General features: G+C 46.5%; 4 protein-coding genes and 1 pseudogene across 6 annotated transcripts; 2 read left to right on the top strand and 3 right to left on the bottom strand.

Moving 5' to 3' along the window:
• Position 1: 1 nt before the first annotated feature.
• On the bottom strand, positions 2-3,932 carry LOC108073307 (short-chain dehydrogenase/reductase family 16C member 6). The gene is made up of 7 exons (XM_017164865.3): positions 3,130-3,932; positions 1,101-1,256; positions 871-1,047; positions 738-810; positions 498-675; positions 316-441; positions 2-248 (listed from the first exon to the last, which is right to left on the bottom strand). Exons 1-7 carry the CDS (start codon positions 3,415-3,417, stop codon positions 161-163), a joined length of 1,086 nt encoding a protein of 361 aa, XP_017020354.1. The 5' UTR covers positions 3,418-3,932; the 3' UTR covers positions 2-160.
• Positions 3,933-4,930: 998 nt separating this feature from the next.
• Positions 4,931-9,463, bottom strand: p53. 3 transcript variants are annotated; one of them, XM_041777502.2, is made up of 9 exons: positions 9,322-9,463; positions 8,943-9,248; positions 8,439-8,564; positions 8,345-8,381; positions 8,260-8,286; positions 6,136-6,445; positions 5,822-6,071; positions 5,337-5,758; positions 4,931-5,275 (listed from the first exon to the last, which is right to left on the bottom strand). In XM_041777502.2, exons 1-9 carry the CDS (start codon positions 9,363-9,365, stop codon positions 5,253-5,255), a joined length of 1,545 nt encoding a protein of 514 aa, XP_041633436.1. In that variant the 5' UTR covers positions 9,366-9,463; the 3' UTR covers positions 4,931-5,252. The 3 variants fall into 3 exon arrangements, with proteins under 3 accessions (XP_041633436.1, XP_041633437.1, XP_017020744.1); XM_041777503.2 differs by lacking the exons at positions 8,943-9,248; positions 9,322-9,463 and adding an exon at positions 8,728-8,882; XM_017165255.3 differs by lacking the exons at positions 8,260-8,286; positions 8,345-8,381; positions 8,439-8,564; positions 8,943-9,248; positions 9,322-9,463 and adding an exon at positions 6,508-6,840.
• On the top strand, positions 7,014-8,281 carry LOC121501872 (Gustatory receptor 94a). Its single transcript, XM_041774393.2, has one exon. It carries the CDS (start codon positions 7,035-7,037, stop codon positions 8,247-8,249), a length of 1,215 nt encoding a protein of 404 aa, XP_041630327.1. The 5' UTR covers positions 7,014-7,034; the 3' UTR covers positions 8,250-8,281.
• Positions 9,464-9,729: 266 nt separating the features above from the next.
• Positions 9,730-11,530, bottom strand: LOC108073272 (cystinosin-like; annotated as a pseudogene).
• Positions 11,531-13,037: 1,507 nt separating this feature from the next.
• LOC121501925 (putative gustatory receptor 94a) lies at positions 13,038-14,252 on the top strand. Its single transcript, XM_041774547.2, has one exon. The coding sequence runs from the start codon at positions 13,038-13,040 to the stop codon at positions 14,250-14,252; it is 1,215 nt and encodes a 404-aa protein (XP_041630481.1).
• Positions 14,253-15,974: the final 1,722 nt, after the last annotated feature.

Here is a 15,974-nt window from a genome sequence, read left to right as displayed (position 1 = left end):
CCACTGTTAGGAAGATATATTTAATTTAAGTTAAGGTTTCGTATAAATAGCTAAACATGTAAACCTAGCGTAAGCAACAGTTGAATTAAGAACTGCGAATGGGAAACCAACAAGCTTCGAGCTTTCCGCGTAAATGCTTTTGGGATGGTATGCTTCTCGTTCACTTCCAGTAGAACAGGTGGGCGCTGCGCACGTCGAAGTGGTAGAAGCGCAACAGCATGTAGTCCTGCCACTTGGTGGGCAGCAGTCTGGGAAGGAGCGGAGACAATAATCGTTAAAAATAGTTAGCGCACGCCGGGCTAATTTCATTCTCACCTGAGCAGCCACACACTGAGGGCGAATATTTTTGGCACGTACACCATGCGCTCGTTCAGCAGCACGCCCTTGACAATCTTCTCCGCCACGTAGGGAGTGGACAGGCCGGGGTAGCTCTGCGCAATGCTGAAGGGAAGAGTTGGGATCAGGCAATCGGGCAAAGGGAAACGAGGAAATCTCACCCCGCATCGCTGAGCAGCGGCAGATCCCCGCTGGTACGCATCAAGTAGGCATTGGCCACGGTGGTACGCACATAGTCGCAGTCCGATAGGCGGAGCTCGGCGCGCAGAGACTCCATGAAGCCCTCGATGCCATATTTGGTGGCCGTGTAGATGCCGGCTCCGGGCAAAGGAACCAGGCCTGCATAGGAGATATTAGAGTTAATTTTAAGGTTCGACCTAAGCGAGGAGAAGACAGCTTACCCGCCAAGGCATTCACTGCCACGAGGTGGCCAGACTTGCGGGTTATCATCTTGGGCAGAAACTCCTTGGTGGTCTGGCAAGGAATATATCCAAAATATATAAAGAATATAAAGAATAAAGTCTGTACACTGACCATTATGTAAGAGCCCAAATTCAGCTGCAGAATCGTGTCGATTTCATCGCTTTTCAGCGAGGGCGTCGAGGTCATGGGCATGAGGGAGGCGTTGTTGACCAGTATGTCCACGGGACCCAGCTCCTTCTCTACCTTAGCGGCCATTAGCTGAAGTTCGCGTGGCGAGGAGACATCATTCTGAAAGGGGAACAACATGTTATGATGCCACAATGATGACGAGATAATCTTACCTTGTAGGCCTTGGCCACGCATCGCGGGATCTTGGAGAGCAACTCCACCGTCTCGTAGCAGCCCTTGGAGTTGACATCCACAACTGCCAGCTTGCAGCCGCGCCGGGCCAGCTCCAGGCAAATCTCGCGTCCCAGGCCACTGCCACCGCCGGTCACCTGTGTGCGACGGAAAGATGGATTCGGGCGGTTCACTCTCATTATACTTAAACAAATTAATTAGCTTAATTTGCAAACAATCAAGTCGAGCTAATGCGACTTTGCATTGAACAAAAACCCCATTTACCGGCAATTATTCGAGAGAGCAGCGACTTATGAATGGCATTACACATACGCTCGGTGGGCCGGCCCTCTCGGGAACAATTGAGTGACTTTTGACCGTAATTAAAGCGAACTGACGACTGACTGTGTGACCTCAGTGCCTCCTCAGCTGAGGGTGGGTCACCGTGTCGCAGCCCCAAAGTTTGGCACGTTCGTGCACAACAACAACAACAAAAAACAATGAAAAAGCAATAACAATAACAAGTCGCCAGCACATGGCAGTGCGCAGTTGTTGTTGTGGTTATAACATTGCTGAAGAATTTCAATATCATATGCAAATTAACTGCGGAAACAGTTACTAACAGCAGCGCTGAGTTCTATCTACGCATCCGAGAGATACCAGATATAACTTCTGCCCTTCGCCTCGGGGCTCTCTGTTTTTGTTTACTCGCGACTCGGCCAACGTCATCGCTTGTGCTCGGGCTGAAAACAAAAGTGAAGTGAAGTTCCTGAGGTTTGCACTTTTGAGCTCTCTCTTTCGCTTCATCTTGTTAAAAATGCGGCGACACACACAGAAAACCAGTTTGCAGCCGGGCAGGGGCGCCGGAAAATGGGGGTTTTCGAGCTGACATTACCCGAATTTATTTACAAATATATCTCCCAAGTCGATCTACTAATTACACCGTTTCTCACAGCTGGCACGGGACTGGTGCCCCTCTCTTCCAACCAGCTCACCCCTGTCAGGTCCAAACCGCAAGACGTATCTGTATCTGTATCTGTAGTCGTTTTTTGTATCTGAGGGAACGATCGAAATTCGAAAAGCTGAGACTAAACAAAAATCGAGCCACAATGATTCATCGATGCGCTACGTGAGACGCTTATGGCCGGCACACGCCTACGTTCTGAGACCAGAATGGAATGCTAATGGTCTCCGAACCCGATCGGGTTCTTTACGATCCAGAGCATCACCTACACACTTGACCTTGACCAGTGGCGTCCGCCCCAATTGACTTTTCCATAAAAAGACGCCACAAGTCAATGTGTAATAAAAATGCGATTAATGGACCGCGATATGGAACACCGCAAGCTTTTCGAAATTCAGTCGAGTTTCCAGATTTCCCTTGGCTTACATGGAAAATGATGTCACATTAGCTGACCGAGGAAAGCATTGCAAGCATAAACACAAACAGTTGGCCAACTAACACTGCTGGGCACCAAAGTACCATAAATATTTACTTTAATAACTCAGGCCCCAACAATCGGCGACCGCACCCAATAGCTAGCTGGAGACATCGCTTAAAACTGAATAAAAAATAAAAGAAAAGCGGGAAAGGCGGCTGGAGGGGAGCTTGGAGTGGGCCAAAGGTGGGAGTGGAAGTGCAGCCACTGGAAAAGGAAAGTGCGTGACGTTGCGTTTCGCTTGGCTTCTACCTAGCTGCCTGGCTGGATTCCAGATCGTTTATCTGTCAGATACTCTTGTTAGATGTGTATCTAAATACACAGAGACCTTTGTGATCTCTTGGCTATTAATTAATAGCCATATAAACTTGTTATTCTCTGACTTCAATGGATGTGAATTGAAAACAGCATTAAAAAGTCAAAACTACTTTTTGGTTTACAAAACTTTCATGATTTCCCCCTTTGAAAGAAAAGTCTGGGAAACAGATATTTGCACAAAACAAACATAATTAAGTCACAATCTTTTACTATCTTTCCCCAGAGGAGACTTCCAATAACAAGGCTTAGCAGTTAATCCAAAAACATTTCTTACCAGTGCCACCTTGCCGCTGACATCCTTCTCCTTGAGCCCCAATGCAAAGAGGTAATCCAGCAGATGCTTGAGGAAAACGGCGAACAGAATCAGCGGCAGCAGGAGCAGGAACACGATCACTTTCAGGTTGAATATGGCTCGGGTGGTCTCATCATTACGTTGCGCCCGCGCGGCCGCCTGAGCCGCTGTGGGCGTGGCCGAGGACGCGGGCCCTGTCACCGTCACCGATCCCGCCGGCGCCGTTGTGGTGGAGCGCGTTATGGTCGTAGTGGTTGCCGTTTCCACCATCTCTGCCACTCACGGGTGCACTAACACAGAAAACCAGGGGCAATAAAGTAGATTTTCTTAGCCCAGAAAATTTCGCGGTCAAAACGAATATGGCACGAATTCACACAGCTGCAACGCGACGAAGATCAGCCAGAATACCAAGCACAAACCACGACAACGACGACACCGCCAACGCCAAAGCCAACAGCCGAATGCGAATGCCAAACTACGTGTACAAGCTTTCGACTCTTCCCCATCGACTGAGTGGAGATCGCCGGGCGCTCGTCGTTATCTGGTTTCTGTATCTACGACTGCAGATCCGAGTGGGCAGCACTGCGTTGCGGGCCCCTTTGAGTGGAATCGAGCGAGTGGAGTTGCAGGCGCGGTTTCACCTGACGTCTCGTCTTGGCCTGGCTTTCTGTTTTTGTTTGGCTTTATTGTTTTCCCCACGCGCGCACAGTGGGCACTGCGGACGAAGATGGAAGATGGGTGCCGATAAGAGCTTTCCGGTGTTTGCTTTCCCTTTATCTGGCCCCATAAAGATAGTTATGAGTTTTCTGGAAACTGGATAGCATCTGTTTTTGTTAAAAGTCTCCATTGTAAAATATGAATAATGAATTCTAGCTACTGCCACCCACTACTGTACGCCACTGGGACCTGTCATCAAGGAAAAACTCAAATATTTGATTGGGTTTCTTGGGTGACTGTGCATGGGAGATATAAATATAAATATAATATAAAAAATCATATATCGTTTCTGTAGCTTTAGCTTTTAAATATAAAACTAAACTAAACGTCTTAGTAATATGAGTCAGTTTAATATTTTTCTCTGTGCAACTGAGACCCGCACCTCAAGCTCAACTCAATTCCAAGCCGCTTTGCTTGGCACTCGCCGAACGAGAATTGAGTGAATGAGTCGCTTCTCTCTCTCGGCTTCGACCCATTTTCGCGGTGCCAAACTGGTAAGGTGAAAAAGGAAAGGCCCCAAATGGAAGCCGATACATCCGCTTTGCCTGCCTGCATTATGGACACGGCGGTTCCCATTCCGTTACCATTAAGGCATGGGCGCATATTAAATGCCCTGCCCTAGGTCAATGAACAGCACTCGGTGGGCTAGAGTAAACACTAGCGAAACACTAGCATTTGCCGCATGTGGCAAAAGCTAAAGTAGTCGCCTGCAGCTGCGGCGCAGTGTCAACATATGGTTTTTCTTTATTTTTCGCACATCTCTGCACATGTGCAACGTTGGCGAACGCATGCGCCCTGCTTGAGGTTGTTTTTTTAAGCATAGAACTAAAACCAAAGAGGCGCAGATACGGGGTATAAATAAAATATGTAAATGCAGCCCAGCGATTTTGACATATTTGCCGACTAGCTGAGATGGATCCCGAGAGCATTGACCGCAAACACAAGCCACCACACATGTCACATCGCCCGGCCATAGCATGCGCTCTGCCGGAGTACAGTAGGATCTGGGCATTGGCGCACTCCAAGCTGATATCCTTGAAAAATACTAAGAGCTTTAATCTTTTGATGTGTTTGACGTTGGTTTTACTTATCGGTAGCTTTATAAAATTGTAGGTAACAGTAGTATGTATTATAATATCAAAAATATAAAACTGTCTTATTTCGAATCTCGCACAGGCCAATCAATGTGTAGTATTGTAGTATCACTTGGAAATACCTAACAAACTAAAATTATATTATATACGAACTTAAAAATTGTACATTTTCCATCCGAGTACATTTTCATAGTGCCTCACACACGACAATACAAAGGTGTCTTGTGGAAAACACTTGCTTCTGATGGTAAAACTTGCTGAGGCCGTAAGAGATTTCTCTAGTCAGTCCATCAGTCACGGAAGGTCGCAGGCACGTTCTGCAAATAATGTCATGTTAGTTAAAAATTTCGTTAGAGGAGCAACCGGTCTTATGCTTACTCTTCAGGCTGACCAACTTGTGGGCATGGCGGCGCAGTTTCGCCTGGTTTGGACATTGTAGCACTCCAGCAGCGGCCTCCTTAATCATACCATCAATGCTCTGAAGGAGCCAATCCTTTTTCGGGCAGGTAATCGACAAACGATACTCGCCATCCGCTGTACGCGACACCTGCCATTCGGAGGCGGGCATCTCCTCATCGTTGCTGTCATTGCTCTCAGTCTCCTCCTTTACTTTCCGCCGGTATGAAGCGGTGCGGCGACGCGTCTTGGCCGGCTTTACATCCGGCTCGTCCTCCTCATCGGAGCAAGCCGGTTCGGATTTGCGCTTCTTGCCAGTGAGTTGGCGCTCGTCCTGGTTGCGATCACGTTTCGGGCACGTGCAGATTTTAACATTCAAAACCTGCTGTCCCACAATATCGCCACTGCAATGAAGTAGAAAATTATATAAAGTTCTGATTTCTATAAATTTCTTTTAAAAAACTCACCTAGCGTTCTCCAGACAAAACACCAAGCAGGTTTCCTTTCGGCCAAAACACGAATTTTGGCAGACAAACTTGAAGGCCAGCGTCTGGCGAACATATCCGGCACTGCGGTTGCCAGATCGGCACATATTCAGGGGAATCAGAACGGAGTAGCGTTCGGAAATGCCCTTTCCCTGGGCAGATCCACAGTAGACAGTGTTGGGATTCTCACAGCGCAGCAAACTCTCGCGCTCCTTTATGTTCGGGATGCTCGCTGTAAGGTAGGAGTGACATATAAGACGGAGTACTTCTTGCCTTCCAACGGGAAATCAACTTACTTGACTCTACGCTTAGGTGATTCTGGCATCGCAGCACCGGACCGCTCACATCCTTGACAAAACAGAGGAAGACACGGAGACTGAGCGGCTGAATGGGCATCTTCGCCTTGAACTGAACGTCCACATTAAAGATCTTGTCCATCCGGATGTAGAGCTTGTTTAGGGCCACCGAGAACATCCAGTGAGATTTTGGTGGTTCATCCAATACCATGCTGAAATTGTAGCCGCCAAGGTTGTGGTTCTCCAGCTTGGGCAAAGTATTCACATGGGACTGCAGATCCTGCAGCATCATCTCGCGCAGCACAGATTGCTGGAAATAAGGAAAGTAGTATTAATACGTAAATATCCCTGGTTCCGGCTTTAAGTTCACACTTTGCGCACGTAGAACTGATAGAGCTTCATGTCGCGTTTTTTCAGCTATCGACTGAATGGACGGGTTTTGACTATTCTTTTGTTATGGTCTTTCACAAGTGTTTGCAATTTTTGCTGATTTGTGACGACACAATGAAGCGTTCCTTGCTAATCAGCGAGATAAGTACGCTGTGTGGCTCTCGCGCTAGAACTGAACCCCTGTAAGACTGTGACGTCATGTAGCTCTTATGAAATTGCAGCAGGCCGGCCATCCAGAGCTGTTGAGTCACACGGGGAATGTCGGTTGTCGGTTGATATGGTTCCTTTAAACTCTCCCCGCTATTGTTGACCAACGCAACGCATGCTCAGTTGGATTTCGGTCGGCTAGCAAGCAGCACGCATTCCGAGATGTGTCCAGATAGTGTCCTCCACCTTGACAGGTCCTTCAGATGCCGTCAGTTGGATAAGGGGAAAACAATTAAGCTGGCTGTAATTAACACTCTCTCTAAAAGAGTACTCCTCCAGTCGCTGTCCATTGCTTGGGAAAGATGAACCTCAACAGCGATAAAACACACCGGAGCATGGTGAAAATGCTCACGATTACCCTGGTGTTCTTCATGACCGTCTTCGGACTCCTGGCCAACAGCTATCATCCCCGGAGCCGTCAGAGGTTCCAGTTCAACAAGTTTTATTTGGCGTACGCGATGCTGTGGACCATCGCATTCAGCACCGTCTACGGCCGTCAGATCTACAAGGAGTACAGCCAGGGACAGATCAACCTGAAGGATGCCACAACGCTCTACAGCTACATGAACATCACGGTGGCCGTTATAAACTACGTCACCCAAATGATGATCAGTCACCACGTGGCCAAGATGATGAGTCGAGTGCCCTTCTTTCAGACCCTCAAAACCCTACGTCTCGACAGCCGGTCCTTGTACACATCGGTCTCCCTGGCCTTGATCAAGACCATGGCCTTTCCGCTGACCCTCGAGGTGGCCTTCATCCTGCAGCAGAGAAGGACACACCCCGAGATAAGTTTGATCTGGACCCTCTACAGGCTGTTTCCGTTGGTCATTTCGAATCTGCTGAACAACTGCTACTTCGGAGCCATGGTCGTGGTGAAGGAGATGCTGAAGGCACTTAACCGCCAACTGGAGGCGCAGCAGCAGGAGGTTAATCTGCTCCAGAGGGAGGATCAACTGAAGCTGACCACCGCCTACTACCGCATGCAGCGCTTCTGCTCGCTGGCGGACGAGCTGGACAAGCTGGCAAGCCGCTACAAAGTGATATATTTCCACGCCGGAAAGTACCTGACTCCCATGGCCCTGTCGATGATCCTGTCGCTCATTTGCCACCTCCTCGGCATCACAGTTGGCTTTTACAGCATTTACTACTCCATAGCAGACGCCTTGATCGCCGGAAAGGCCTTCGATGGCCTCGGCACGCTCATCAACTCGGTGTTCCTGACCATCTCGCTGTCGGAAATCACCATGCTGACGCACTTGTGCAACAACCTGTTGGTGGCCACCAAGAGATCAGTGCTCCTCCTGCAGGAGATAGACCTGCGGCATGCCGACTGCCGCTACCGGCAGTCGGTTCACGCCTTCACCCTCTTGGTGGCCGTCACCAAGTTCAAGATCAAGCCCCTCGGCCTCTATGAGCTCGATATGCAGCTGATCAGCAACGTTTTCTCGGCAGTGGCCAGCTTTGTGCTCATCCTGGTGCAGGCGGACCTGTCGCAGCGCTTCAGGATGCACTAGTCCTACTCACCTGGCTGAACTGCATCAGATTTCCGGACTGCAAGACGGAAATGCAAGTTAGTAAAAATATTATTATGGACTCAAGTCCTGCTTACATTTAATCCCTGCAGAAAGGCCATCGGCTCCGCGTTCCTGTGAATTAAACGGACTAGTTAGCAATAGCACAACCACCTTTGGCCAGGAACTCACAGGTCACTCGCTCCCTCCACCGCCTGTTCGATGCCCGCCGCACCCGCGCCCGCACCCTCCGGCCTGGACTCGGCCGAGTCCAGGGAGGCTTCATTGGTCACCTGCAGCTCCTCGTCAGAATCAGTGCTGGAGCAGAGAAGTCAGAAATAAAGGTTTACAAAAGTCGAGCTCCAGAAATTGCGATTTGGATAGTCGAACAAACACGATAAAGGGAGCTGCGTGCGTGAACGGTGCAAGTACAAGCGTGTTGCTACATGCACGGTTACACGCCAACATGAAGCCACGGTACCTGACTTTGTGCCACGACATCGGCTGTGATATGTACATCCCGGAAGACTAATCTGGGGCAGTCCGATCGCACAGGAAACCGGAATATTAAACAAAAACGCAAAAATCGACGGAATAAACGACAATTAGCGATAGGTCGGTTTTGGTAAGTCACCACGAAACGTGGATCGCGTGACGATAGTTAATCGGAAGGGCGGGGATTTTTAAATCGCTTACCGCTTGAACATGACGTCCTCCGCACTAGGTGCATAGAAGCCGTGATCATTCTGAGCACAGTGCACGGGATTGTACACTTCCGATCCCTGCATTCCTGACGGATGCATTCCTGACGGCTGCATTACGCGGTTCCTACCGGCGCCGCAGACCATGAAATCCTGCAGGGGATTGAAGCCACCGCTGCTGTTGGAAGTGACCATCGTTGGCATGAGGAACAATTCATTGTCGAAGAGTCCGGCCTGCTCCCTTACATTCTCAAAAGTTTCCAAGTAGAAGGTCTGGCTGTTCGAGCGCGAAATGCTGCAACTATTCGGGGGGAAATGAATGGACGTCAAGTTCGGTTCGTTTATTATTATGGGAGTGTTCCCTGGCCTCTTACTGGTTAATAATCATGCTAAACGAGGGGGATTGCTGAAGAGACATGGCTGCAGATCAGAAAACTTTTAATTTGCAGTTAAGTTTTGTTTTTCCTGACCAGGGCTGACACCTTGTCTGGTTCCACTACCTTGGTGCTATCGATTATTCCACTATCGCGATAGTTTCAACAAAAATCCAAACTATTCTGCAGAAGTTTTCTTATGTAAATTAAATATACAAGGGTAAAAGTAGCTAAGGTTACACAATTTATAAAAGGATTAGTTTATTAAATGTATTTTATTATGTTATCGATAGCTGTTCAGGTCCAAAAAAGTGAAATGTGACCATTGGCTAGTGCAGCAAGAAAATACTAGAAAACACACTACAAAATTAAGTATAACCATGTTTGTGCGCCAAGTTTGAAATCTGTGATGTTGGAATCGCTTTAGAGGTTGGAAGATTGCGTGCCCGAGGAATGCAAATGGCTTGACAACATATCCTGTGAATTGGTTGGTTACTTTTCCATAGGGATGGCGGCTCCCAAAATGACAAGTATCTCAGGATTTCGAGTTGACAGGACCAAAGGGTTTGATGTAAAGATTATAAATTTATATAAAGCTTAAGCAAATATATTTATAACTGAATGTACAGAATAGCTACTTGCACAAAAGTATTATTAAGCACACACAGATTAAAGCCCTAATATTTTCCATTCGTCAAATCGTTCGGCGACTAATCTTTTCCCTTGATTCTGGGCCGCCTCCGTCACAATGGTGAGGTCAGAGCTCCATTGCTCTTTAGCATGTCTGTGGAGAAAGGGAACCGATGAGAAGTGTACAGTGAGGATGTTTATTACTAAATACTTATTATATATAAAATTGTAATTGTTATGGGAACATTGGAATATTTTAAAATGTTCCCTGTAAAACACATAGTGCTGCAGCGTGAAGAATATATCAAAGAGCACAGAGAGAAGACCCAGTCCGAATTTGGTAGGATTCCGGGATATGGACGCCAAGTCATCTGGATAGAAATTACATTTTTAGCCATAGCTCTTGAGCAATCAATTATTCTCATGCCTACCATAATTGTGGCCAGCATATACAGCATGCTCAGGCTGCCGCCCATGAGGTCCAGCAGGATATGGCCAATGCTCCAACCGACGGTGCTCTTCCTTCATCAGCGCCTGCGGCGTGATGATGATGATGATAATGTTGATCGTTAGCTTCACGTAGCTGCAGTAGTAGTGGAAGTCCAGCCAGTCCAAGCCTACGCACACAATCACGACCACTGCAAAGATTCCCAGAATTCCGTAGGCGAAAACGACACCTTCTGCTGGCGCCTCTACGAAAAGAAAAACAAAGAAATGGTTTGTCACTTTCGCTTCCCAAACGATTATATTAGTTATTTCTTACCTTACTAATTGATCAAGTAGAGGCCGCAGTTGAACAAGCTGAACAGGGTGAAGCTCACAATGTTTAGGGTAAGAAAGTCAAAGATGAGCCCCTCCACCGACTTGCGGCGGTAGTTGATCCAGATCTGTGGGTAGAACGACACGGACCAAGCCACAAAGTACACCCAACCAAACACAACCGAGTTGTAGATGAGCCCCTGCGACTTGGCCACAGTCAAGCTCACAGACACCCTCGAGACTATGGGTGATAAAAATGGAATTAATTAGAAAATAAATAATAATAATGAAATACCCTATAATAATCGGTGATTCCTCAAAATAAAAACTAGAATCAGAGATTTTTCACTCACATTTCCGCATTTTCAGAATTGGCTTCGGCGGTAACTTGAACGTTGCCGGCGTTCAGGCCTGTTATAACCACGGCCTGGTTCTGGGTGCTGCCGGCCTGATAGAGGAACGTTACAGGATCCAGATCCAAGTTTTTTTCAGATTTCGTCTTTAGCGACACCTGGACAGCGTTGTCCAACAGTTGGCTATAATAAACGATTTCATGATACTGCTTCTCCTTATTTTATGTTGTTGCAACTCACTTGGCAAAGACCACAAATGACTCGTTTGAGTGCAGAAGAACGGTAATGTCATGTGAGTCGACATGTTGTTTGCGTATTTCCCAGGGAAACTGTTGGAGAGAAGATAAGAATTTCCCCAGTTAGCAATACCCTAATAAGTCTGGTTGGGTGGTCACGTACCAGTGGCCAGGAGCAGCAGCGCCGGGTGTAGAGAGCTCAGAAGACGATGCATTCTCGTTTGGGATGGGTTATTATTCATTCATGCGTGAGTCTTCGTATGCATGCATTTCCCCCAATGGAGCTCTGTAAGTTGTAAAAAGAATTAAGTCAATTGGCGACAATCAAAGGTGAATCGATTTCAGGGAATCTGGAAAACTCCTCCTGGCGACTCCTCCTCTGACTCTGAATAGCCAAGGCAATTTAATTTAATCACTTATTAACAACCGATGGCTCTTATACATGAATCAGAGACAAAGGAACTTGATCTTTCGCATTTTTATGCATGTTACACGAATGATACCTCACTGATAAGGAAAATAACCTATATATTTTAATAATAACAAAATGGATCTAACAACTATAATGTCTCTGTGATAGTAAAGACATTTTTAAGGGTATTATAATTTGAAACGTAAAGGAGGAGGAGGATCAGCATCAATAGTTTAATGGATCTGACTATGGCCGTCTGACCGCTTTTATACAAACTAATCACTTCGTTTTTAAGCTATCTAAATTTTTTTAACTATCCCAAAAATTTTATCTTTTCTTAAAACATAAATAAAGGGTTACATCGTTAAAAGTTTAAAAAAATTTGGCAAAAATTAAGTTAGAAAAAACCTTAAATGTAGTATGCAGTTTATTGGACCCTTTCCAAACTGAATTTAATGCGTTTTTAGGTGGATTTTTGAAATTAGGGTTTGGCCCAAAAATTTGACTCTTTTTTCAACATTTAATAAGAGGTTACAATTTTTGGTTTTATTTTACGAAAATCGAACTACTATAACATATAGTCGCTATAGGAACGATAGGGAAATTATTATAAAAATATTTTAATTTCGCTGTCTATCAACATATTTTCATATAACTTGAGATATCTCAAGATTCTAAAAAATTGATTATTCATTTTATGAGAATCGAACGACGAAATATTATAAATTCAATCATAAGGTAGGGAAATGAATATAAAAGTACTTAAATTTTGCCGTTTTACAATATGTCTATTTGTCTAAAATTTCTGTTTCAAATTTAATGCAATCGTAGTATTGTATCATATACATAGATGCCATTAAAACGATCGGTAAATGTAGAGTAAAATGCTGAAATGTAGATCGAGAGCTGTAGCTATAAAACTGTACATTTAAAAGTTGATGTAATAAAAGTTCACATTACTTCGTTGTTTGACTTCACTGCGTGCCAACTTTTGACTAAAATCAAAATACCCTTAAAGAGCATGACAAAAGTAAAATAAATATAAATTAATTTTATGGTCATTAATGATTATTCGCTGGATAAGTACGCTCTCGCGATATTACTGGTCCTTCCAACTCTCCAACTGGCAGGCGCAACGCATGCTTAGTTGGTTTTTAGTCGGCTAGCAAGCAGCACGCATTCCGAGATGTGTCCAGATAGTGTCCTCCACCTTGACAGGTCCTTTAGATGCCGTCAGTTGGATAAGGGAAAAACAATTAAGCTGACTGTAATTAACACTCTCTCTAAAAGAACGCTCCTCCAGTCGCTGTCCATTGCTTGGGAAAGATGAACCTCAACAGCGATAAAACACACCGGAGCATGGTGAAAATGCTCACGATTACCCTGGTGTTCTTCATGACCGTCTTCGGACTCCTGGCCAACAGCTATCATCCCCGGAGCCGTCAGAGGTTCCAGTTCAACAAGTTTTATTTGGCGTACGCGATGCTGTGGACCATCGCATTCAGCACCGTCTACGGCCGTCAGATCTACAAGGAGTACAGCCAGGGACAGATCAACCTGAAGGATGCCACAACGCTCTACAGCTACATGAACATCACGGTGGCCGTTATAAACTACGTCACCCAAATGATGATCAGTCACCACGTGGCCAAGATGATGAGTCGAGTGCCCTTCTTTCAGACCCTCAAAACCCTACGTCTCGACAGCCGGTCCTTGTACACATCGGTCTCCCTGGCCTTGATCAAGACCATGGCCTTTCCGCTGACCCTCGAGGTGGCCTTCTTCCTGCAGCAGAGAAGGACACACCCCGAGATAAGTTTGATCTGGACCCTCTACAGGCTGTTTCCGTTGGTCATTTCGAATCTGCTGAACAACTGCTACTTCGGAGCCATGGTCGTGGTGAAGGAGATGCTGAAGGCACTTAACCGCCAACTGGAGGCGCAGCAGCAGGAGGTTAATCTGCTCCAGAGGGAGGATCAACTGAAGCTGACCACCGCCTACTACCGCATGCAGCGCTTCTGCTCGCTGGCGGACGAGCTGGACAAGCTGGCAAGCCGCTACAAAGTGATATATTTCCACGCCGGAAAGTACCTGACTCCCATGGCCCTGTCGATGATCCTGTCGCTCATTTGCCACCTCCTCGGCATCACAGTTGGCTTTTACAGCATTTACTACTCCATAGCAGACGCCTTGATCGCCGGAAAGGCCTTCGATGGCCTCGGCACGCTCATCAACTCGGTGTTCCTGACCATCTCGCTGTCGGAAATCACCATGCTGACGCACTTGTGCAACAACCTGTTGGTGGCCACCAAGAGATCAGTGCTCCTCCTGCAGGAGATAGACCTGCGGCATGCCGACTGCCGCTACCGGCAGTCGGTTCACGCCTTCACCCTCTTGGTGGCCGTCACCAAGTTCAAGATCAAGCCCCTCGGCCTCTATGAGCTCGATATGCAGCTGATCAGCAACGTTTTCTCGGCAGTGGCCAGCTTTGTGCTCATCCTGGTGCAGGCGGACCTGTCGCAGCGCTTCAGGATGCACTAGTCCTACTCACCTGGCTGAACTGCATCAGATTTCCGGACTGCAAGACGGAAATGCAAGTTAGTAAAAATATTATTATGGACTCAAGTCCTGCTTACATTTAATCCCTGCAGAAAGGCCATCGGCTCCGCGTTCCTGTGAATTAAACGGACTAGTTAGCAATAGCACAACCACCTTTGGCCAGGAACTCACAGGTCACTCGCTCCCTCCACCGCCTGTTCGATGCCCGCCGCACCCGCGCCCGCACCCTCCGGCCTGGACTCGGCCGAGTCCAGGGAGGCTTCATTGGTCACCTGCAGCTCCTCGTCAGAATCAGTGCTGGAGCAGAGAAGTCAGAAATAAAGGTTTACAAAAGTCGAGCTCCAGAAATTGCGATTTGGATAGTCGAACAAACACGATAAAGGGAGCTGCGTGCGTGAACGGTGCAAGTACAAGCGTGTTGCTACATGCACGGTTACACGCCAACATGAAGCCACGGTACCTGACTTTGTGCCACGACATCGGCTGTGATATGTACATCCCGGAAGACTAATCTGGGGCAGTCCGATCGCACAGGAAACCGGAATATTAAACAAAAACGCAAAAATCGACGGAATAAACGACAATTAGCGATAGGTCGGTTTTGGTAAGTCACCACGAAACGTGGATCGCGTGACGATAGTTAATCGGAAGGGCGGGGATTTTTAAATCGCTTACCGCTTGAACATGACGTCCTCCGCACTAGGTGCATAGAAGCCGTGATCATTCTGAGCACAGTGCACGGGATTGTACACTTCCGATCCCTGCATTCCTGACGGATGCATTCCTGACGGCTGCATTACGCGGTTCCTACCGGCGCCGCAGACCATGAAATCCTGCAGGGGATTGAAGCCACCGCTGCTGTTGGAAGTGACCATCGTTGGCATGAGGAACAATTCATTGTCGAAGAGTCCGGCCTGCTCCCTTACATTCTCAAAAGTTTCCAAGTAGAAGGTCTGGCTGTTCGAGCGCGAAATGCTGCAACTATTCGGGGGGAAATGAATGGACGTCAAGTTCGGTTCGTTTATTATTATGGGAGTGTTCCCTGGCCTCTTACTGGTTAATAATCATGCTAAACGAGGGGGATTGCTGAAGAGACATGGCTGCAGATCAGAAAACTTTTAATTTGCAGTTAAGTTTTGTTTTTCCTGACCAGGGCTGACACCTTGTCTGGTTCCACTACCTTGGTGCTATCGATTATTCCACTATCGCGATAGTTTCAACAAAAATCCAAACTATTCTGCAGAAGTTTTCTTATGTAAATTAAATATACAAGGGTAAAAGTAGCTAAGGTTACACAATTTATAAAAGGATTAGTTTATTAAATGTATTTTATTATGTTATCGATAGCTGTTCAGGTCCAAAAAAGTGCAATGTGACCATTGGCTAGTGCAGCAAGAAAATACTAGAAAACACACCACAAAATTAAGTATAACCATGTTTGTGCGCCAAGTTTGAAATCTGTGATGTTGGAATCGCTTTAGAGGTTGGAAGATTGCGTGCCCGAGGAATGCAAATGGCTTGACAACATATCCTGTGAAATTATACAACAATTAAAGAGTAATTAAGATAAATTTTTTGTATAGGTTTTTAATGCGAATTTCCCTTTGTTTTAGACAGCAACTATTTGGTTCGTATAAATATTTTTTAATCATTTAAAGAGTCCCCTAAATATATATTTACGATATATACGTAGGATCGATAAGT

This window comes from Drosophila kikkawai, chromosome 3R (assembly GCF_030179895.1).
Source record: "Drosophila kikkawai strain 14028-0561.14 chromosome 3R, DkikHiC1v2, whole genome shotgun sequence".
Taxonomy (NCBI): Eukaryota; Metazoa; Arthropoda; class Insecta; order Diptera; family Drosophilidae; genus Drosophila; species Drosophila kikkawai.
This window is presented reverse-complemented; position numbering and strand designations above follow the sequence as displayed.

Coding starts and splice junctions, on each gene's coding strand:
- LOC108073307 (XM_017164865.3), bottom strand. CDS start 3,417: ATGGTGGAAACGGCAACCACTACGACCATAACGCGCTCCACCACAACG. Junction 1,257..3,129: donor TCAGCGGCAAGGTGGCACTG/GTAAGAAATGTT, acceptor CGTCGCACACAG/GTGACCGGCGGTGGCAGTGG. Junction 442..497: donor CCGCTGCTCAGCGATGCGGG/GTGAGATTTCCT, acceptor TCTTCCCTTCAG/CATTGCGCAGAGCTACCCCG.
- LOC121501872 (XM_041774393.2), top strand. CDS start 7,035: ATGAACCTCAACAGCGATAAAACACACCGGAGCATGGTGAAAATGCTC.
- p53 (XM_041777502.2), bottom strand. CDS start 9,365: ATGTCTCTTCAGCAATCCCCCTCGTTTAGCATGATTATTAACCA. Junction 8,287..8,344: donor CCTTTCTGCAGGGATTAAAT/GTAAGCAGGACT, acceptor TCCGTCTTGCAG/TCCGGAAATCTGATGCAGTT. Junction 6,446..8,259: donor ATCTGATGCAGTTCAGCCAG/GTGAGTAGGACT, acceptor CCTTATTTCCAG/CAATCTGTGCTGCGCGAGAT.
- LOC121501925 (XM_041774547.2), top strand. CDS start 13,038: ATGAACCTCAACAGCGATAAAACACACCGGAGCATGGTGAAAATGCTC.